Source organism: Hibiscus syriacus, unplaced genomic scaffold, assembly GCF_006381635.1.
Source record: "Hibiscus syriacus cultivar Baekdansim isolate YM2019G1 unplaced genomic scaffold, ASM638163v2 tig00117056_pilon, whole genome shotgun sequence".
Classification (NCBI taxonomy): domain Eukaryota; kingdom Viridiplantae; phylum Streptophyta; class Magnoliopsida; order Malvales; family Malvaceae; genus Hibiscus; species Hibiscus syriacus.
This window is the reverse complement of record NW_024063539.1, coordinates 584,330-607,430: the sequence shown is the minus strand read 5'-3', so window position 1 is coordinate 607,430 and position 23,101 is coordinate 584,330. Positions and strand designations below refer to the sequence as shown.

The 23,101-nt window shown below is 35.5% G+C and overlaps 2 protein-coding genes across 3 annotated transcripts; one reads left to right on the top strand and one right to left on the bottom strand.

Annotated features, from left to right (window-relative positions):
- The first annotated feature begins 7,390 nt into the window (after positions 1-7,390).
- On the top strand, positions 7,391-13,259 carry LOC120198320 (DNA polymerase alpha subunit B-like). 2 transcript variants are annotated; one of them, XM_039199656.1, is made up of 16 exons: positions 7,391-7,602; positions 7,697-7,772; positions 7,951-8,082; positions 8,807-9,161; positions 9,249-9,344; positions 9,419-9,498; positions 9,912-9,987; positions 10,073-10,249; positions 10,585-10,689; positions 10,778-10,873; positions 11,088-11,180; positions 11,284-11,322; positions 11,411-11,452; positions 12,126-12,256; positions 12,383-12,509; positions 12,989-13,259. In XM_039199656.1, the coding sequence occupies exons 1-16, from the start codon at positions 7,527-7,529 to the stop codon at positions 13,148-13,150; spliced, it is 1,863 nt and encodes a 620-aa protein (XP_039055587.1). In that variant the 5' UTR covers positions 7,391-7,526; the 3' UTR covers positions 13,151-13,259. The 2 variants fall into 2 exon arrangements, with proteins under 2 accessions (XP_039055587.1, XP_039055588.1); XM_039199657.1 differs by lacking the exons at positions 11,284-11,322; positions 11,411-11,452.
- Positions 13,260-13,784: 525 nt separating this feature from the next.
- Positions 13,785-18,323, bottom strand: LOC120197892 (3-oxoacyl-[acyl-carrier-protein] reductase 4-like). Its single transcript, XM_039199289.1, has 11 exons — positions 18,005-18,323; positions 17,503-17,645; positions 17,215-17,268; positions 16,659-16,739; positions 16,541-16,586; positions 16,362-16,456; positions 16,245-16,277; positions 15,845-15,979; positions 15,453-15,546; positions 14,942-15,024; positions 13,785-14,067 (listed from the first exon to the last, which is right to left on the bottom strand). Exons 1-11 carry the CDS (start codon positions 18,186-18,188, stop codon positions 14,035-14,037), a joined length of 981 nt encoding a protein of 326 aa, XP_039055220.1. The 5' UTR covers positions 18,189-18,323; the 3' UTR covers positions 13,785-14,034.
- Between the last annotated feature and the right edge of the window lie 4,778 nt (positions 18,324-23,101).

The following is a 23,101-nucleotide window of genomic DNA, read 5'->3' as shown; positions in this document are numbered from 1 at the left end:
GGGAGAATGTTCATGGTGTTTTACAATATATGCCTTTACCCATGAATCTTCAACTAAAACTGTCTTTAAAAAATTTAACTTATGAAACTCTAATGTTACGTGTTTCAAAGAAATTGAATTTAGAGCCCCTAAGTGGATTTAGGCTATCTTATCAGAGGAATGGTAAAGTTTATTTGTTAACCGACAATGAAGATGTTGAACGATTCATTGCTTACATTAGTGTTTCAAGTGATGATGTTACATTGTATGTTGTTGAACCTAGAAGTAGTATTGTTGGGTCAGTAGCGGGTGGTAATCAACTAAGTTTTTCTCAAAACCCACAACCTTTCTCTAATCCAAATCCCAATCAACTTTCAGCACCAAATTCCGGTTTTCGTATTGGCCAATTAGACGATGATGAGCCAAGAGAAAAAATTGTGAGTACTAGTCAGTATTCGAAATTTGATCTTGGTCAATACCCGGACTTTGATATTGGTCAATACTCGGATTTTGATGATGTTTCAGAAGAAGAAACAGACCCTGCGTGTAATGATTTTGATATTGGTCAATACCCGGATTTTGATGATGAAACAACCATTGCCGAGGAAGATGTTGTTGATGATAATGAGGAGGAAGTGGAGGCTGTGAATGAACATGTTGAACATCCATTCTGTAATTCATATAATCCTAAAGAAGAAAAAGAAGAAGAAAAAGAAGAAGAAAAAGTCCCCGAAGAAAAGAAAATGCCACGAGAGTATAACTGGAATATGCCAGAATTACTTCAGATACCGGAAGAAGAGTTGGTAAAGAAAACAGTTGATTGTTACACAAAAGTTATTCGTATCAAGAAAGATGATTGTTTTGATACAAAGGAAGACTTGAAGATAGCTTTGTATACGAAATGTGTGGAAGATGGCTATCAACTAAAAGTTAACAAATCAAGAAAAGATCATTTTGAAACAAGGTGTATGATTGACAAAAACTGTACGTGGCGTATGATTGCAAAGAGGATAAAAGATTGCGAAATGTTTCAAGTTAGGACTTTTATTGATAAACATACATGTTCAAGAACCCAAGTTTTTCCTCACCATAGAAAGGCAAACAAAAAGGTGTTGGGTGGTTTTCTGGTTGAGTTAATGTTTTTGAATGGCAGGGTATATCGGGGACATTAAATTATGACTGACATGAATGCTCGGTTCAAGATTAGTATATCATATTCTCAAGCTTGGAGAGCCAAATGTTATGCCTTGGAATTGTTGAGGGGGTCGCCAGAAGCATCATTTGCCCAACTGCCGGCTTATTGTCACAATTTAAAGCTGAAAAATCCTGGGTCGGTAACTCATATCAAAACAGATAGAGATGGACGCTTTGAGTTGATGTTTATCGCCATTGGTGATGCGGTTAGTAAATCAATATAATTCTATTGACTCATTTCTGTTAGTTACATGCATTTCACATTTAAATGATTATATTTATTGTGTATATTATTTTGTAGATTCGTTCGTTTATTACTTGCATGCGCCCAGTTATTATAGTTGACGGAGCACATTTGAAAGGTCGATACCTTAGAGTAAACTTATTAGCAGTAGTCATGGATGCTAACAATGGGATATTGCCAATAGCTTACAGGGTTGGCAAATCTGAAACCTCTGATTCATGGACATGGTTTATGGGGCATCTTAGGGATTGCATAGGTCCTATTAACAATCTGACAATCATATCCGATAGGGCAAACTCAATTGACAACGCTGTTAGAAGGTGTTTCCCAGATGCTTTTCATGGACTTTGTGGTGTTCATTTGTATAGAAATCTAAAATCAAGGTCTGCTGGTATAAAAAAAGCACAAATGGACATACTGGAATGCTGTAAAAGCTTATCGGGAAGTGGATTTCAATAAGCATATAAACTGTTTAAGACGTGTTTTGCCTCAGTGTGCTCAAACACTAGAAGATGTCAGGTTTGAAAGATGGTCAAGAGTACATCAACTTGGAGCAAGATATGGTTTCATGACGTCTAATAGTGCATAATCAATCAACGCTCTAAGTCGTCATTCCCGGAAATTACCCATTACTATGTTAATGGAGTTTTTTCGAGCCTCTATTCAACAGTGGTACTACAAGAAAAGAAACCATGCAGGTATTATTTCTTTGAATTCGTAACTTATCATATATTTTACTAAGTATTATTTATTTAAATTTACAGGAACATTGGAACATCGTGTTACACCATGGACTGAAAAAAAAATAACGAAACGTGTTGTGAAGTCAACGTCATGGAGAGTTGAACCATGTTCAAACACTTTGTTTGAAGTACTGGATAATAACTTAAATAGGCTTGTCGATCTAAATACAAGGACGTGTAGTTGTATGAAATGGGAAACATCTGGTTATCCGTGTGGCCATGTTATAAAAGTTGCTCTTCATCTAAACCAAGATGATTCAAGCACATACGCTATGGATTGCTACACTACAGAAGTATATCGACAGACTTATGCCGAGATTGTCTACCCTATTCCACATCCTTCTGAGTGGGACATACCAGATGACTTACAAACAGTTTTGCCACCAGCCATGGATAGAAGACTACCTGGCCGACCAAAAAGTCACGATCGTATACCGTCTAAGGGTGAAGAGAAGAAGAGATCGACATGTAGTCGGTGCAAGGAAAGTGATCATACAAGGTTGACATGTGGATCACCAGTGCCATCACAATCATCTTTTCCTCTACCAAAATATGGATCATCATCAAAATCCAAAGCTCATATGGTGTCAAGAAAAAGGCAATCAAAATCGCAATCATCTTTAAAATCCCAATCACAACTGGCTTCACCTTTTGGGATTGTTAACTTAGGTGATTTTTAAATGCAAACGTTGTATTATGTAGATTTTATGTGTGAACTTTTAACATTTTCAGTTAGGCATGTATTAGTAACTTGAGTTTGAAAATTGCTATGATCTGTTCAGTTGTTATCACTTAATAGGCAATCATCTTAATGTCTATCGCAACGCGGAAATTACTATCGCAATGCGAAATGAAAATCACAACGAGAGAATCGCAATGCGAAATGAAAATTGCAACGCTAATTTCGCAATGCGAAATGAAAATCGCAACGAGGGAATCGCAATGCGAAATGAAAATCGCAACGCGAATTTAATTTCGCGTTGCGATTCTCTCGTTACGATTTTCATTTCGCGTTGCGATTCTCTCGTTGCGATTTTCATTTTGCATTGCGATAGTACTTTTTGCCTTCAACATAATGCAGATTGAAATCAACAAAATCAACCATTACATTTCAATCAATTAAACAAGCACAAATAAGAATTATGTTAACATCAATTAAACAAATCAACTTTTACAAATCACCTTTTACAAATCAATTAAACAATCAAAAAATAAGCAATAATTCTTAGAGAAAATAACACTTCTACTATTGAATCAACTTTTGCAGCCATACATCATTTTCACGCATCTCACTTCTGAGATTAACTTGCATAAACCAAACATTTGCTCAAACAACACTTTCTACACATCTAAAACCTACAAACAACAAATTATTGAATTCTAGGTACTTAACCAAACATTTTCAAACCACAAGCCTATAAACATACCAATTGTTTATGGACATTTTTATAACGCGGATGCAGGTAGGCAGCGTCTCGTATATATCGATCTAGCCATAATGTCGAAACCACAAGCCTACTGCAGCTCTATCTATATCGGTGGGAGGTAGATACTTTATACTCCTGTGATCAAACGGTCCAACGCCAAGCATACGAGAGGACCACAATCCCCTCTGGGTCATTTCGTTTGTTGTGGTGCGGTCTCGTCTCTGCTAACTGTAATATTGAGCTTCTTTGGTTTCTTGTTTCCAGAACGAGTCCAATAATTTATCGCATCCAAGAATTTAGCCAAATAAGAGCTCCATCCCTTAATAATATCTCTTAAATCAGCCAATGATATGTAATTTATCATGCTGTCATATACTATTGCCTTAAGGGATGGGATCTGAAGCTCGACGAGAAGCCAATGGTTACGTTCCAAAACAGGGATAAACACCTGTAATCATAAGTAATAATTCATTCATTTGCGCACTTATTTATGAATACCTTTAAACTCAATCTAAAATAAACACTAACCTTATCGACCTCCCACCATGCAGGATAAAGTTTAGCTTGTCCATTGCCCAACGCAAATGATTCATCTCGTTGATTCTTCAAGTGAACGGCGTTAAAAGACGTCGACATAATTGTATATCGTGTATTTCTTTTATTTTCCTTAAGTTTCATAATTATTAGAAGACGTGACACCCACGCATCGATATGCTGTTTTACAAAAAAAGACATATATTAGTAACTTACATAAATTACAAAAAATAATCAAATTAAAATATAAGAATATAAGACTTACCCCTCCATCGAGATAGCCATTGTCTTCGACCCCTAATAATACGCCCCACCAAGACCGATCAAGCAACAAATAGATATCATCGTTGAGCTTGCATATATCAGTGAAACACCCCTGGCTTCGCTCATGTAGATAAAAATCAACTGCGGTCTTAGCCCAAAGGGTGTTATCCAGAATTGTGTCCGGTAGTTGTTTCCTCTCCACTTCAGATACCGGTATGGTACTGGCCGGTAACTCATACGAGAGCCAACTTGAATCCATCATGTCCGGCACGTCAGAGGGTTTCTCAAGAATCCTACATATGACGCCATGTGAATCGGGCTCTTGAATAGTGGGAGGGACCTCTTCAACGATGACAGTGGCCTCTTGAACGGTGGGAGGGGACTCTCGAGGAATGATAGGGGCCTCTTCAACGATAGGAGTGGACTCTTGAGGGATGACAGGCGAGTCGGGCTTCTTCTTGCAGTGTCTTCGCACTATTGGGGTATACGGAGACTTAATAGCACGTGCACGCCGTCTGATGCGTGAACTCTGTCGTGCAAGAAAAACCCGACGTAAAGCATCCACCTTATCGGTCCGCTAAATAATTAAATACAAATATCAGTAAATAAACAGACATGATATTTAAACAGTGAAAAAAGACAAATATATTTCAAACTTTCAACCAAAAGACAAAACAAAGACAAATACTAACTTCACAGTGTTAAAGAATACACAGTTTAGCAGAATTGGCAGCAACCGAATAAATTTACTTCAACCAAAAGACAAAACAAAAAGACAAATACTAACTTCACAGTGTTAATAAACAGTTTAGCAGTATTGGCAGCAACCGAATAAATTTACTAAGCAATCTAAGTGAAATGATTAATTTAAGTGAAATTACGAGTAAATTTATCATCAAGTTAAATATGGAAAATCTTAAACGTACCTCGTTGCGTAGAGTATGAACCTCATTCTACAACGATACTACCATCTCACGTAGAGCGGCAACCTCACCACGTAAAGTAGACACCTCCACACGCCATGCACCATCGTTATCGCGTAGAGTACCGATCTCCTCACGCAAGGCATTGACCTCATCACGTAACTCCCTTGACTCATCCCGTGGAGGTGGAGAACAGGGAGATAGAAGTCGTGGCATCTTTGCCGGTCGCCTATCATGAGGTGATGGTGGAGAAGAGGCTCGATGATGTGACGGGATAGGTGATGGCTCTCGTTGTAGAGGTGTATAGTCGGGTCGATCAGGTGATGGCTCTGGGTGAGGTGATGGCTCTCGAAGTGGAGGAAGTGGAGGCTGCTCATCATTCGTGCCATCAAGAAAACGCTGACTAGCTTGCCACCAATCAGTAGCAAGCTCAGCCTCCGTGGGTGTCAGTCTCATTAATATAATGTTGGCCTCCTAAAAATATAAAAACTCAAACAAAGTTAAACGTCTACTATTAATAACTTATTTATATATTATAGTATTTGTGTTAACTTACATTATTTATTGTCGCATATGGTATTAAGTCTTCCCAATCCAACAGACGTTTCCTCTTCCAGGAAATAGCCCTAGGAATATCATTTGAAGTTTTTATTGCATATGTCTTCATGGCTGGAAAGGCCTCGAATATCCAAATCTACAAACAATATAATAACAAACATTAGTAATTGTTAAATAATTAATTATAATTTTGAAAACATTATATAGAAATTCTTACCTTAAAGGCCCAAACAAAGCCTGACAAAGTGTATTTCGACCCATCGCCCCGCAAACTTTTGCGGTCATCAAAGGCAGACGACAACTTAGTCCAGGTAGATTTTCATATATACGAACCCCACGGAAACAGATTCCATGCATTTAGGTCCTCTACCAATAATATTAGCTCCTGAGGAATAGGTTGTCTGGCCTCTCTACCTAAAAAGCCGGCATACAAAAGTAGTAGAATGCATACTCGGACAACATCGACGTCATTCATCCGAGTAAAATCATCTTTCTTATTAAACAATTTCTTCATGTCGTCGACGTGTAAGTTCGGCTTCTCTATTGACTCATCAGGAAAAACCCTGGATAACCATGATGGGCGGGTGATATGACGAGTGTACCGGCCTACATCATCGTGTCCGAATCGTAGACCAGTGATTAAGCAGAACTCCTTCCGCCCAAAACAAGTATACGCCAGTGGAAAATGAAACCATATCTCTTCCTCACTACGTTGTATACTGTCGGGTAGATCGCTAGTCATGGTCTGAAGCCACAAATGGGTCAAATTAGCATCTCCACCCGGATGTTGTACTCTCAGCCATGGCCCGAAGCAGGTTTCCTCAAACAATTTTCTTTGTGCAGGTGAAAGCTTCGAAGCAATTGTAGTGGCTAGGCTAACTTTATTCCTTAATGTCAATGAAGCCGAAAAAAATTTCTACAAAAACAATAAACATACCAAGTTAGATATACCAAAAACTACACTGTCAAGATATACCAAAAACAATAAACATAAATAGTAGTTTATTATTGAAACTAAAATTTGCAACACTGTTTTGTCTTTTGGTTGAAATGAAAATCGCAACGAGATAATGAGAATCGCAACGCGGAAATGACTATCGCAACGAGAGAATCGCAACGCGAAATGAAAATCGCAACGTGATGATCTAATTAGATTATCAAAGTTATACAATAGCGCATCTAATCAAATATATATTTTTAGATGACATGGTTGATTAGGTGTATAATTGTCTTGTGTAACAAAAATTTTTATTTTGATAAATAAACATGAATGAACACTATTATAATTAAATTAAATTATATATATGAAAAAGGCTCTTGAATTTTGGGAAATAATAATATTTTTATTCTTGAATTTAAATAAAAATATTATTACTATTATATAACTTGAATCAATACTCGATCAGGCCGACTAAAGGTAAAAGTTTCATTATCCAAGAGCACGACCAAAAAGAGGGGTCTTCTCGCTAATAGATGAAAAAATTGGGGGCTAAAAGTATATTAGACCAACAAAAAACCCGCGAAAGTGCAAAAGCCCTCTTTTTGTCATTTACTTATCCAAAGCAAAAAACTTTCCCGCCATTTCTCGCATCAGCAAAAACGAAACCCTAGATTAGATTGACAGAAATCGACCGAGAGTTAGAGAGAGACTGAGGCAGCCATGGAAGAGGAGATCAAAGCAGAGTTCTTGAAGAGCGGGTTCACTCTTGATGAAGAAGAAGAGATACTCAAGAAATGTGAGTTTTCTTTTTTAGAATTTCAATTTGATCGTTTCTCTTTTTCTTATTGATTAATGGTGAGCAAAGATCTGAAATCCTTTTTTTCGGTTAGGCCACACGTTCTGTGTAAATTACTGTCTCCATCCTTCCGATATCGTTTCAAGCTGGGAGGTTTATTATCTCAATCGGTAATTCTACTGATTTAGCTAGCCCTCTTGTTTTTTTTTAATTAGTAATTGTGTAGAGAAAATTTTATAGAGCAATTTCTTATATGGTTTCTTTGTCTTTGTTTTTTCTTAAATTTTGAATATTTACTAGATCTATAGAAGTGTTAATACTCTAATTAAAAGCCTACTTTTGGTGCAGACAACTTGATGAACCTGTTGTAAGGGATGCAGAAATGGATGGGTTTTTAGGACACCTACAGAACGAACAAGTAGGGGAAGGTGTTAAAAAGGATGCTGGCTTGCATTTGTACTCTTTCAAAGATGTCGACATGTGAGCATTTTTTCATGTCATATTGTTAAAATAATATTAGCATTTTATTCTTTCGCTTTTTGTACATAGTTTTGGAAGAAAAAGAAAAGGGAAAGTAAATCATTTGCTTGTTTCAAATGATCCTAAGAGGAAAACTTGTGTAGCATTTTGGCCTGACCCTAGAGAAGTGGTTTTCTGAAAATAAAGTTCTGCTTAGGCCGGGTCGTGTGGGTTTTCTATTAAAATTTTTGGGTTCAGGTTAGAATGGTTTTAGATAAAATCCCCCAACCTGGAATATTTACTAAGATACCTCTCTTTTAATTTTATATATTTTAATTTTAGTTTGCAAAGTTGACTACACTTTATCATATGTGTTTTTTATTTTAATCGTTTGTATTTGGTTTAGTTGGTAGGTTTTTTATCGTATGTGTTTTTTGTATTTGGTTTGGTTGGGGGTTTGTTTATTTTGGATTCAGGTTAGGGTACTAGAACTTAAATTAAGTTCAGGTTTGAGGCGGGGTGGCAGATCAGTGGAAACAAATGAATATCTAATCGTGGTTGAATCCCTCAATAGATTTCATATGGCATTTTTGGATGTTTTCATTTTCTCCTTTGTTTTTATTTGGTAATTGTGGTTGAATTTCCTCTTGAAACATTACTGGGCTTCAAGTGCTGTGTTTTGGATTATTTTGCACAGTTTCTGATTTAAGTTTAGTTTTTAAATCATGGGATGTGATTTGTCCAGGGTTTTAGATGCCGAAGTTGAAGATACAAACAATGTTATTCTTGGAACCCCAACAGGGAAATCCGAGAAACATCATTTGGACATATATGACTCATCACACAAAATGAAGGGGAACATTTATTCTTCTGAGAGGAAATCAAAACTAGTGACACCATTTGGGACACGAAGTAACAAATTTGTGGTCAAATTCAACATTGATAATCTTCCTACTACTGAGACTGCAATTGAAGATCATGAGAATCCTGAGGATGGCATTATTAAAAGGATTCAACCTCAGAAAAGCTGTTCATTGGTGGTCCACAGATCAGGGCCAGAACCAGGTTGCAGGTTCTTGTATGACAGGATTGAAGACAGGGTATACTGATAGTTATTATATCATAAATCATTGTTTTTTCTTTTAATCTGCAATCTATGTTAGTAAGATGGCTTATCATTGCTACAGTTCAATGTACTTGAAAACCGCATAAAGAAGCATGCAACTGCACTTGTTGCATCTAGTCTCTATGAAGAACCAATGGATCCATCAATTGCTTCACAGGTAGTTTGCTGTTTCACCTGTCATCTCTTAGAGTCTTTAATTGCCCATGCATCTAAAAGAATTTATTGCTTCAGAGGAGCATATTTGCCGTCGGGATGATCTGCTGTGATGGTGAGGGTCATCTAAATGATAAATCCATCTTATTGCAAAGCAGGTAAAATGCCCTGGGCCGAATATTTATTGTATTTGTGTTCATTAACACATTAAGAGGGAACCAAATAGACATTCATTATGTTAACTGGTGTAAGCATAGTCAAAGATAACAGATGATTTTATCAATAATGAGCCAGCCACATGACAAATGAACAATCGAACACTTTAGCAAGGGTGCTGTTGTAATTAAATTATGAATAGAACCAATTTACCATACTGTGTGAGATCAATTTGGTTGATAGAATACTTTTAGTCAGCCTAAATCTGGACTTTCGACATACCTTATTTTATATTTAAGAGCCTTGCCTTGTAAATGGAGGCCGGACTACTCTACACACTTTTCACATTAGAAAAATAATATTTATATATGCTGTTCTAACTCTCCTTTTTGGCTGTCTCCTATCGTTTTGACAGTGTTGAGCATTCTGGAGGGCAACGTGTTCGACTAGAGTTAAATAAACTGAGCCTCTTTTCCTTTTTTCCGGGCCAGGTAATAAACATTATAAAAGATTGTTGGTCTTGTTTGGTCTGTTGAAAAAATCCCATATCAGACTGGAGATATTTATTCTATGCAGGTTGTAGGTATCAAGGGTAACAACCCTAGTGGCCATTGTTTGATTGCATCAGAGCTAGTAGATTATATTCCTTTATCCATTGCTGCTGATATGGATCTGCCTCCTGCAAAGAAGCAAGCTTTAGATGATGAGATTCAGGCAACACATCTTTCCTCTGCGTCAACAGAGATAACAATGGTGTGTAGGATAATCTTATATGTCAGATAACTATCTTAGATTAGTAATTTCTGGACTCATGCAGCCATGGCAATCTGGAATTCTCTCTAATGACGATTCCTATGTTGTTCCGACTCTTCATTTTTCTTGAAGTACTGTGTCCAACACATTTTTGGATAGGAGTATGGGGATATGATCCTTAGAGAAATTTTGCTTAAAAATTGGAGATACCTCTGTCAGATACATATAATGACACTCATACCCTAGTCTGAGTAATGTAGGATTGTTTCTCTTCTCTTAAGTTTCTGACTTTTTGTTTTTAACAAATTCTTTAATTGTGATGAATGTTTGAACAGATTATTGCTGCTGGTCCATTCACTACTACAGACAACTTATTATTTGAGCCTCTTTCAGAACTGCTCGCCTATGCAACCAGAAAGTCTCCACAGTTGCTTATACTGGTGTGAAACCACTGCACTTTTTTTCCCCAGTTCTTTTGTAGAATTTTACTGTTGTTTCCTAACCAGGTGGCTTCTTGATAACTTTCAGTTAGGGCCTTTTATCGATTCTGAACATCCACAGATCAAGAAAGGAACTGTTGACTTGAGTTTTGATGATATATTCCAATCAGAGGTTCTTAGAATGGTATCTATAAAGAAAAAGTTACTACTGATGTTTTATGTTTCTCTTGCCTTTCATTTTTCTTGAGTATCTCTGTTGGTTTGTATTTGGATATGGGTACAGAAATATAATACCCGAATCCAATTAGCATAACTTATGCTTCTTTATGAAACACTTGAATCTGAGTAACATAACTTATGCATCTTTCATCATCTGTTTTTCTTACTGGTATTTTCAGGTTCAAGATTATTTGGAATATATGGGTCCCAGTGCTCAGTTGGTTATGATTCCATCTGTACGAGATGCTCATCACGATTTTGTTTTCCCTCAGGTCATTTTCCCTTTTGCCAAATAAAATGAATTGTACTTCTGTTTGGTTTGTTGATATTTTGAAATTAATCAAATGCTGAAATTTCTATTTGAACTTTATGCAGCCTGCTTTCGATCTTGATTCTCTCGATGTTAAACATCAGGTCTGCTGATATAGTGATGAATTCCTACTCGAGTCCACAATCTGTTTTTTCATAAATAACTTGATCTCGTTTCTCCATTCTTATCCAGATAACCAATCTTAATAATCCAGGGATTTTTGAGGCAGATCAGGTAAATCAATTGCAACTTTTATCTATTATGTTGCTTTATTTACCTTTCTCTCGAGCTTTTGCTTGGTAGCCATGTTACTTGGAGTCAGAGGTCAGTGTTGGGTACAAGTATGCATCCACCACTGATATAGTCTTGGAGGATTCACCATGAGTGTATATGTTTTGGGCGTAACTACTTGACACGGATACTTCAAGGAAATTGAAGAGTCAGATTAAAATAGCTTAATGGAGCATATCTTCTAAACATGTTTGACACCGAATGCTATAACTTTTAAACTAGTTGCCAAATTATGACGGTTTAACCTTGAGTGGTAGAACATGTAAAAGTATATTCGATGGTAATTTTGGGCTAGATTCTGATTTTTCATCTTTCTTAAAATATTTATGTTCATCCAATACTCGTTTTCAATGTGTATGCAAACATGATACAATAGTATATTTCTCCAAGTATTCTCCAGATACACGAAAAACTTGAACATGCCCATGTTGGGTTCATACCCGGTAATTGACACTAACATGTCCGATTCATATTCGAACATGGTATGGGGATATAATCCTGCAAGCACCTTCTGAGTACATGCAAATTTTGGGGGAAAATATACATATAAGTATTGGGTAGACACTCAATATCCGATACATACCTAAATCCAAGTAACATAAATTTTCGCTTTCAGGTCAAGATAGGTTGCTGCACAGTAGATATTCTCAAACATCTTAGTGGGGAGGAGATGTCAAGACATTCAGTGGAGGGAAAACCTAATGATCGCTTGAGTAGACTTGCCACCCATATTCTTAGCCAACAGAGGTATCTTTCAATAAGTTATTATATTTTCTGAAACTCATTTCAGTTAATAATTTCTTAGTTGGTTCAGTAATATGACATGTTAATTAACCTATCAAATATGTTTTATTTTGTTGATTGATGTTACAGCTTTTATCCGCTCTATCCACCAGCTGAAGGTGTCCCAATGGATTTTTCCCTTGCTCCTGAAGCTCTTCAAATTTCTTCAGTTCCGGAGCTTCTTATCTTACCTTCAGATATCAAGTATTTTGTCAAGGTTAGTGGTGATCCCAAACCGTCCTATGTTGCTCCTACCCCATATTTCTCTTGAAATATTTGTATTCGGTATACATGTCATATATATTGAAGCATTGATACGGGAAAACGATTTTTAAGGATCCTCTATATAAGTCCTAGCAAGATAGTTAAAGATACACATATTGAATACATCTGGGGTCCTGGTAACATAGAATTTTCTCAGTTCCAACTTCAGTTAAGATGATAAAGAAAAGAAAACACCGTTCCAGTATCTATTTATGTTGCTTTAACTCTTGATTTTTCTTCGAGTATCTGTGTTTAGTATGGGATATAATCCCTTAAAGAACCTCTAAATATATGAAAAAATGGAAAATACAGTCGGTGTTGGGCACATACTCATATTCAACACATGCTTGAGTTCGAGTAATGTGGTTTTTTGCAATAAATAAAAGAAGAATGAGATCCTCATGCATCCTTGCATGTTCTTTGTGGTTACAGGTGTTATCTGTAGGGGGAACAAGCAAAGGGGAAGAACAAATGAAAAGATGTGTTTGTATTAACCCAGGAAGACTGGCCAAGGGAGAAGGCGGAGGCACGTTTGTAGAGCTCAAATATCAAGGGAGTCCTGATAAGATGAATGCTTCAGTTATTAGCATATGAGCCTCTTGAACTGTCTAAAAAAATGCAGAAGGCGTTCCTCAGAAAATGATTCGAGAAATGGGGGAACCAAATGCTAGAGAGAAGATGCAAAGAAGTTGGATTTTAATGCTTAGCCAAAATCGAAGTTCATGAGGTATTGATATTAGATGTGGAAATTCAGTATTTGTGTTTTGGTTATTTAAGATCAAACTAATTTGCAGGACCAGATAGAAGAAAAAATAGATAAATTAGAGGGTATGTTTGTCCTAATCGTTATTAACTTTTTGTTTTTTGATTCATGTTCCATATATGATGTTATAATCGGTCGTATCTAATATTCCTTGTATTTAAGATCAAAGGATTAGATAGAAAATTGACACTAGAGAGGATTGGATATAAAGCATGAAAAAGTACTCATTTGAAAAAACAAATTTTGTTTTGATTTTGGATTAATATATTCGAAGTCTGTGGGTTTAAGGTAAATTAGTAACTTTATATAGAATAAACTATTTATCAGAACTCTACTCTATCCATCCTTGCTCTTCGAGAAAAGAGATCAAGCCATTCAAAATGACTAGATATAAAATCCGCGGATAAAATTTTAGTCATCCTTGATAAATGAAATAGCAGAAATATGCGGGCAAATTGACATAAATTTTCAGATTCAAATGTTAAAACTCCATGTATGAAGAGAACAAACTGTTCAAAAGGTCAAATGAAAGCCTACAAGTAAAATAGCTTTTTCGTTTGGAAATGCTGCCGATAATACTTATATCATGGCGAATAAACTTCGAATAGCTAAAACTGATCGACTCATAGCAAACATCCAAAACACTAAACAAGCTATATTAATTTTGAGTCCTGATATAGATGCAGAACCGATGAAAGCTTAAGGTACCACAATTTTACATGACCATTCCTCCATCAATGGTAAACACCTGCAAAACAACGTCCCTAGGCTATCAGCTATAATTCAAGAAAAGGGGAAAAGAAACAAGATAAACAATAACACTCTCGGATGCGAGGCACTGTCAAAACATTGTCAGAGAAATCAATCATGGAACATGATGTGAATTGACCACAGTTGCAAGGCTTAGAACTGATTTGGCCCTTTTTGTTTCAACAAAAACAATTACTTGCACCCCATCAATGTCTTTGTATGACTGTTTCGATAGAGGTCAATCGCCTTGTGAAAACTAATCAACTAACAAGCAAGGAAGTGCAAGCAAATCCCGACCAAGTTATTCAGATTTGGGTATCAATGTTTGACATAGATATGTGTCTGACACGTGTATGTTAATATCTCCAAACCATGTCTTGAAAAATGTTGAATATAGTTTCAAACACGGGCACTTCAAGAAAAATGAAGACTCGGAGCAACAAAGAATTACAAGGCGAAGAAAATAATGCAAGTCAAAAAATATTAAATAAGCTTGGCCTCTCTTATAGCTCACAATCAAGTGAGAGACAACGAAATCATTAAAGCCAGGCCATACAAAAACCAAGATGTTGCATTGGTAGAAAAATATATGCATTTATCCATGCGTGCAAAAGCAAGCAAAGAAACAACCAACAAAGATTCATTATACCGAATCAAACTTATATTGTGACATGCAGGGCCTAGCCCCAAGGTTAAACTAGTGTAAGTGCTGATTTGATCCGCGTCAGCATTCAGCCTAGTTAATCTTTAGGCATCATTTATACTTTATAGCCAGCTAACAGAATCATGGATACTTGTGAGTTGAGGCATATCACAAGTTCGTCAAGTCCACATAAAGATTTTATATAAGGCAAGAATGATAACTGATATACCTGTCCTGTGATGTAATTAGAAGCAGGGTTTATGGCCAAAAATTCCACCAGTCCGGCAACTTCTTCGGGTTGGCCATACCTTCCTGTATCCATAACAAATATAGTTAACCACTGCTGCAAATATGTAACCAAATATTACTACTCAAAACATCCAATTTGAATCTGTGGCAACTAGGATATCACGTGATAATACAAGTTTATATTAATAGAGGCAATAAAGAAGGTTGTTGACTAGAGTCAAAATAAACAAATATGCATCATGTTTGGAATATTGCAAGATTGACAGCAATAAGAACTCTCAGGCATTTCAACCGAAAGCTAACAATTTAACAAGAAAGGTTCACAATGATGGAGATAATGAAATTTGATTTTGAATAATCATTCTAAGCTACTTGGACTTGAATGTGAGTGCTGAACTCAGATATTTTCAATGTTTTTCTAGATTTTCATCTATTTAGAGACTCCTTAGAGGATCATATCCCCATGACCATGATTTTCTAGATTTTCTTACCTAAGGGAATTGTGTCCAAGATTTTCTTCTCAATGTCATCCCCAAGTTTGGCGGTCATATCAGATGCAATAAATCCCGGTGCAACAGCATTGACCTGGAAGAAAATTTTCATATTGCATTATCAGAGTAAGCATATCCCAGATTAGCAGCATAAATCTTACTCCTTGACCTCATATAAGGATGGTGCCCTTATTGTTCAGTTTTCATCTTTCTTCACATTATCCACATCGCATATTCCAATTCTTTTTCCTCTTAAGATAAAGGGAGAACTTGAAAAGAGAAGAATTGGAGCATATCACATCTTGAAAAAAGCATGCAACAAAACTCCAAAACACATAATCCTGGATCTTTCTTATCAAGTACTGGAAGTGGATTAACTGGGGAAAACTTACATTAATGTTTCTGCTCGCATATTCCTTTGCAACAGTCTTTGTCAAACCAATAACTCCAGCTTTAGCAGCGCTATAGTTGGCTTGCCCTATGTTGCCGACCAGTCCAACAACTGATGCTATGTTAATTATCTTCCCCTGAAATTAGAACATATATTGAGACATGACACATGTTCTAAGACAACAATCTTGAAGCTTGCTTAAAAACATTTCCTTCATTTCCTGGCACTACAAAAGAGCAAGCATCCACAAGAAAGATGCATCCCAAAGCTATGACATTAGAATATTTTGGCTCAAGTTATGGGCTATAGATTATCAGTTGACTTGGATGCACAGAGTTCAACAGTAATCAAATTGGCAAAGCAACACTACATGTGATGTTCAAATGAGAATATCCAATTACCTTTTTCTTCTTCATCATGATTTTGGCTGCTGCCTGCAAAGAGAAAAAGCAACTAAGTTCCAATAAACGACTCAAGCATCCACTGGAAATACTTACTTAGATGTTCAGCATTCAAACCTGAGTACAAAGAAACACTCCTGTAAGATTCAGATCAATAACCTCCTGCCATTGTGATTTCTTCATCCTCATTAGCAAAGTATCCCGAGTAATTCCTGAAATGATGATCACCAACTTAAGCGGCTAGGTCGGAATCAACAATTGAGCAAGTAATGCAAAAAGAACGGATTCTTAATAACCTGCATTGTTTATTAATATATCAACAGTTCCCCATGTATCAACAGCCTGCACATATAAAGTCATGAAACATGCATCTACTATTAAATTACAAAATATGAAAAGGGAACATTCACTCACAGTTTTTATCATTGCCTCTACATCAGCTTCTTTTGAAACATCTCCACCAAAAGTAACAGCCTGACCACCATACGACTCAATCTACAAAAAGTCCAACAAGCTATTAATATTAGACATTTCAACCATGCAGTATGATCTAATAACTATCTAAAGTAAAGACCATTACAAATAACCAAACAAACAGAAGAACATAGAGGCACTTTATGAAAGATTTTAAAGAAAAGACTTGAGTAAAGACTAAAGGTGACAAAAGGTACAAAATGTCCAATTATTATATCTGGAAAAAGGGGTCATATTTGATATTATGTTCCCCTTAGATGCATACAGCCAGATGTAAAAATGAGCACATAAGGAATCCTAGAATTAGATTTCATGCACCCTACAAACTCTCATCTGCAAGTCAAACTAAAAAGACCCCATTCAAGCAAACATAACGCCAGGTTACTCATATGAATTCTTATGCATTAGTTGACAAAATTCCGTGAGCCGAGGAAAAAAGAAGTAAAATTCACACTCAAGTTTTGATATACATTTCTTCCAAGGGCATACTGTTTACCTCTTTTGAAACTTCCTCAGCCTCCTTCGATGATCTGGCATAATTCACTAGGACCTGAAATAGCACAAAGGCACCAACAACCATCATATTCAAAACAAATAGTAGTGCATACAACGAAGAAAATATTTCTTTAGCTGTTTAAACAGTTTTTCTTGAAGTACTTGAAGGATACTTGAGAATTATTAGTTTCGGTCAAGACTTCAGCTGCGACAACTTTCATTCTTCGTATGCTTCACATCAAATTAAGGTAAAAATGACAATAATATCCCAAAAGGATCACTCACTAACCTTGCAACCTGCTTTACCTAGAGTCAATGCAACTGCTTTGCCAATGCCTCTAGAAGCTCCAGTAACTATGGCTACAGGAGCTTCCACCTTTTGAGCTGCTTCAGTGCTATCTTGTTCAACAGTGGCAACCTGAGCTTTTATACCTGTAAAAGCAAAAAAAAATCAAAAGTCAAATAACTAGATATATATCTCTCATAAATCATCACTGATCACTCAGATTACTAACGAATGTAGCTTATTATCATCAGTTAAACAACAAAATTCCACAAGCTCCAACAATAAATTTGACTGCAATTCAGTATCCTTAAACTAAATTAACTAGAGATATGTTATCATCAATAATCTCTCAAGTCTCGGGTTCTTAACATGTGTAGCTAAATATCAGTTAAATTAGCCAAAAAAAAAAACATATTCCACACGCTGAGCTTTCTGCAAAATGAGAATAAAAAATATTTCTTAAAGATGAAAAAGAAAGCGCTCAAAAGCAAGAGAAAACAAATACCGGATGAAGCAAACGATCGTTTTGATTTGCACTGGAGCACGATGCTGGGCCGAGCCTGAACCGATCCGAATCCGCCGGAAATCGGAGACCATTGCCTAATCTGAACAAACTTTCGGTTACTGCAATCAGCAAACCTAGCAGCGCATTTCAAAGCAACGGCATTGGATCCGGCAACAGAAGCCATCGGGATCGGAGCTCGGTGGAATCCACGAAGAGCGAGGAGAGAATAAGAGCGAGAAGCAAAGAGAGTAGCCAGAAAATTAAGGCCTTTAAATCGAAGCTGAAAGGTTTAATAATTGGCGTGTTGAAATTTTGCTTTGGGAAATCCGGGGAGTGTTAAAAGAGTGGGCGAAGCTAACGAAGTGACAGTTGTTTATTCAATTCCAAGGATCGGCAGAATTTGATTAATCACAGTAATGGGTCTTGGTATAGCTGGTAATTACAATGACAACCAATGCCTTCGAGTGGCCGATGATAAGGCTCTAATATCCACTGGGTGGAAAATGGCTATGCAGTAAAATAAACAGTTTATGGGGGCTTTATTGTAAGTTTCCTTCGTTAATTAGTTGAAATTTAGGTTAAACAGGTGAACCAATAGGCAAACCTCTCGAAGGAATTTTTTTTATACAACTCGAAGAATTTAAATAATAAAAATAACTTAATAAAAAATTAAGTGTTTAAATTATTATTTTTATTAATTTTAGGTGTTTAAATGTTTTTTTATTTAAAGTATTTATTTAATATTTTTTAATACTTGTGTTAATAATAATCGTTGAAAAAAATTATTATCTAACATGCATTATGTTTATAAACTTTTAAAAGTTTTATTTAAAATATAAAGATTAAATATATATATTTAAAATAAATCTATCCAAAAATCTTTAAAATCTTAAAACTTTTAATTTCGGTATTGTTACCAATTATCGTCACTGTCAGGATAGACACGTTAATTTGTGTTAAAGGTATGAAATTAAAAGTTTATATTAAAAATTTAAGAGATAATATAATAAGAGAATACGTAATCAAATAATTCATATAAAATATAAAAAAATATCTAATATATAAAAAAATTAAAATTTTTAAAAGGTACAACGGTTACTCCAATACCTTCTCGATCCAAACTGATCATTGTTATTATTGATATTGTCAGTCAATGACCCACCTCTCGTAGGGGAATGTCTCAGGAAAGGCGGGTTAATATACGGCTAATATACAGCATTACCGGATACATTAAAATGTATTTAATAAATTCGGTTTAGCGGGTACCTATTATGTTGACAACTAATAATGTTTTAGGTAGAAAATATGAAAAACTATTAAAAAATTTGGTAACCGGTAAACTTTGGTTATCGGTAATTATCTATCCTTTTTATAAAAGTGTCCATACTTTTAACATATCAAGTAAATTTTACCGGTTTTGTCATAATGAATCTGGTTTTGTCATATTTTTACCTGTTATATTGTAAATTATCTATCCTTTTTATAAAAGTGTCCATACTTATTTCACTGTGAAAATATATTTATTATTATCTTTAGTTAATATTGTTAAATTTAAAATCTAAATAATATTTTATAAAATATCAAAACAATCAAATAATTTTTTGTGTAAATGAAATTATTAAATTAATATTGTAGGTGGAAAACATGAAACACTATTAAAAAAAATTGAAACATAAATTACATAACTTTCAAAAAAGTATATATCATTTTTATAAAAGTGTCCATACTTATTTCACTGTTGAAAACATATTTATTATTATATTTGGTTAATATTGTTAAATTTAAATTCTAAATAATATTTTATAAAATATCAAAACAATCAAATAAAATTTTGTGTAAATTAAATTATTAAATTAATATTGTAGGTGGAAAACATAAAACACTATTAAATAAATTGAAACATAAATTACATAACTTTAAAAGCAGTTTTAAATCCTAAAAAGTGTCGATACTTTTAAGAAATATATCGATCCAAAACGATATACCAGGTAAAAATATGATAAAACCGGTAACAAAATGATAAAACCGGTAAAATTAAAAGTGTCGATACGTTATATAAGGATCGACACTTTGTGAATTTAAAAGAGAAGCAGTTATAGCGCCTATAATGTGTCGATACTTTAAAAAAAAATATCGATCCACAACGATATAACAGGTAAAAAATATGATAAAACCGGTATCAAAATGATAAAAACGGTAAAATGATACCGGATATATTGAAAGTGTCGATACTTTCGTAAGTACGTGTAATAAATTATCGACACTTTCAAAGAAATAGGTAATTATCCTTTCGAAAGTATCGACACCTGACATAAAAGTATCGACACTTTTGTATTTGTATCGATTAAATATAAATAACATATCCGATGAAAATATAAGCTAAATATCCTCTGAAAATAGATAGAACGGACGAGTTTTTGAAATCGAAGAGTAATTGTTGCTGCATTTTAGAAGGCGTTTCTAAAGCGAAGTTTGTTTGTTTGTTGCTGCAGTCGAATCGAAAAGTATGTTGTCGAAACCCTAATTTTTTATTATTACAGTAATCGCGATAGGGTTTTTTATGTGTTGTTTGGGGTTTTGGAGTAAGGAAGCATTTGGGACCGATTGCAGGTAGAAATAGATATTCAAGGAAAACGATAAATGTCGATACTTTATTAAATATTATAGGTAGAAAATGATATTATAGGTTGTATAAATGTGCCGACACATTTTGGTGTGGCCATTCAAATTCTTTTGAAGAAAACCGTTTTACCACAAGAGTAGTTATCTATATTTGTATATTGAAAAGTGTATGTAACAAAATAATTTGATTTGCGTAAACTGATATATGAAGGAAAAATGGAGTCAATGGGTTGGAAAATTGTTGGTGGAGCAGATGACTTTGAAATTGAGGCCGAGACTCGAAAGCAACCAAAGGGTGGATATATGTACTTCTAGTAAGTATCAATGTCTTTTTGTTATTATTGTTGAAATGGTAATTGGATTAAAGTATCGATAAACTTTAAATTGATTACAAATTTTAAATGTTAACAGTATGGCCGAATGCAAAAGGATGAAGGGAGATGGCACACAGAGCGGTTCGGTATGTAAAATGAAATTGACATTGAGTAGTATTAGTATTTAGTGTTAATGTATTGATTAAGAAACGTTTATGTTTAATATTAGGTGAAAAAAGATGTGAGGTCCAAATGGAATTCAATGAGTGATGCTGAAAAGGAACCTTACATCACACAGTCAAGGAATGATAGTAAAGAATACAAAGAACGGAGGAAAGCACATGAAAATAAGGTATTCATTAAACTTGTAAATACGTTGATACAAATATATAAGAACTATAACATTATATATTGTTAAAAAATGTAGGAAGTTTCGACAAGATGCAGCATTAAAAGGGTGAATTTATTAATTAAACACCTTAAGGAGAAGGGTCAGTTGAATGTGCTGGGAGAAATAGGTTTTGGATCGTTGATCGGAGTAAGGGATCGACCTATTCGGAGGGAATTGTGTCGATCCTTGATGGCACAATTTGACGTCAGTCAATGTATGGCTAAGTATGGTGATTATTCATTCCCTCTGGGGGTATCGACTGCTGCAGCCGTATTGGGGGTACAAAACAAAGGCAAAAGTGTTATAGAAGTCTGTAGGAGTAAGAACTGGAAAGCACTTGCCTCCAAATATGGTTTGAATCATAAGGTGACATATACTGAAGTTGAAGAGGATATCAAAAGTGGATCTTACTTGGGGGATGAGCTGAAGGCCCGAGTTCTATTGTACCTTGTCGGTATATTTCTTTGTCCAACGGGTGATACGTCAACGAACAAGGAATATATGAAGCTCATTTGCGATGAAGGCTTGAAGGGTGAATTCAATTGGGCTGAATATATCCATTCGAGATTGATTGAATCAATTATCACCTTTAAAAAGGGCAGCCAGAGATACCTCAAAGGGTGCATAGCAATCTTAGAGGTAAATGAGTTGAATCACTTTTTTGTGTTTTTATATAAAAATTCTAATTTTATTATAAATGCAGGTTGCACTGTTCGATTTTTGGTCGGGCTGTGAGGCAGTGCCGGCTTATGAAAGAACCGGAGTGGCACGCATCCGTGCATGGGGGAAGGAAGAGGTGGTTAGAGTGATGGTGAAGTTGAAGTTGGATAGAGGGAAGAAGCAAGAAATGGTAATAAATGTAATTAAATAATATTAAGAATATAATCAATGTCTTAATATTGTAATTTAATTTTTTGAAGGTTATTGGCAAGGATGTAGAGGAGGCAGTGGAGGCAGAGGAGAAGAAAGGAGGGATGGTTGTATTGGGGGATGAAGGTGAGTGGGACGACGGTGAAGCAAAACAGAGTAACTTCGACATTTTGATGTCTGAATTGGCTGATATCAAAAAATCCAATTTGAAATCATGCAAAGACAATCAAGAGTCGAAGAGAAACTTGATCAAGTCGTAGAGAAACTCGAGAGGCATAAGGGGGTAGTGGAAGGAAAAATAGATGGAGTGGTGAAAGAAGTAGAGGTGTTGAGGGGTGAAGTGGTGAAAGAAGTTTCGGTGTTAAGGGGTGATATTAAGATGGTGACGGGAGAAAAATTTGAGGGAGTGGTGAAGGAGGTTGTTGATTTGAGGAGTGAACTTACGGGGGTGAAGGGGGTGGTTGATAAATACTCGGATGAAGGAGCTCAATTGAAGGGTGAAATAAAAGATATGAAGAGCTATGTAGAAAAAAAGTACGATGAACTGAAAAAATATGAAGAAGAAAAGAGGGAGGAGGAAGAAGAAGAGATGGAAGAAATGAGGAGGAAGGAGAGGCCCAATGTGCTTTATACACCGGAGAGTGTCATAGCAGCAGTTTTGGATTCGGAATGTCCTGCACCCCAGAAGAAGAAGCAGAAGGTAAGTTTAATAAAAGAATACTTAATTTGATTTTTATTATGTTGTTGTGACAAAAATTTGTATGCAAATTGTAGGTTGAAAAAGCGGACATTCCAACTGGAATTGATGACATCGAAGCTGCAATTTGTGATTATTTATGGAATAGCGAGTTAGAATCGGGGTAAGTGAAATATATTGTTTTGTGAGTGATATTTAAATAT

Bases quoted from the DNA above. Each gene is read 5' to 3' on its own strand.
- LOC120198320 (XM_039199656.1), top strand. From the start codon at position 7,527: ATGGAAGAGGAGATCAAAGCAGAGTTCTTGAAGAGCGGGTTCACTCTT. The intron at 9,499-9,911 runs GTAAAATGCCCT...TCGTTTTGACAG, and splicing joins TCCATCTTATTGCAAAGCAG to TGTTGAGCATTCTGGAGGGC. The intron at 10,250-10,584 runs GTGTGTAGGATA...ATGTTTGAACAG, and splicing joins CGTCAACAGAGATAACAATG to ATTATTGCTGCTGGTCCATT.
- LOC120197892 (XM_039199289.1), bottom strand. From the start codon at position 18,188: ATGGCTTCTGTTGCCGGATCCAATGCCGTTGCTTTGAAATGCGCTGCT. The intron at 17,646-18,004 runs GTATTTGTTTTC...TTGCTTTTACAG, and splicing joins ACGATCGTTTGCTTCATCCG to GTATAAAAGCTCAGGTTGCC. The intron at 16,457-16,540 runs GTTATTAAGAAT...TCATCATTTCAG, and splicing joins TATATTAATAAACAATGCAG to GAATTACTCGGGATACTTTG.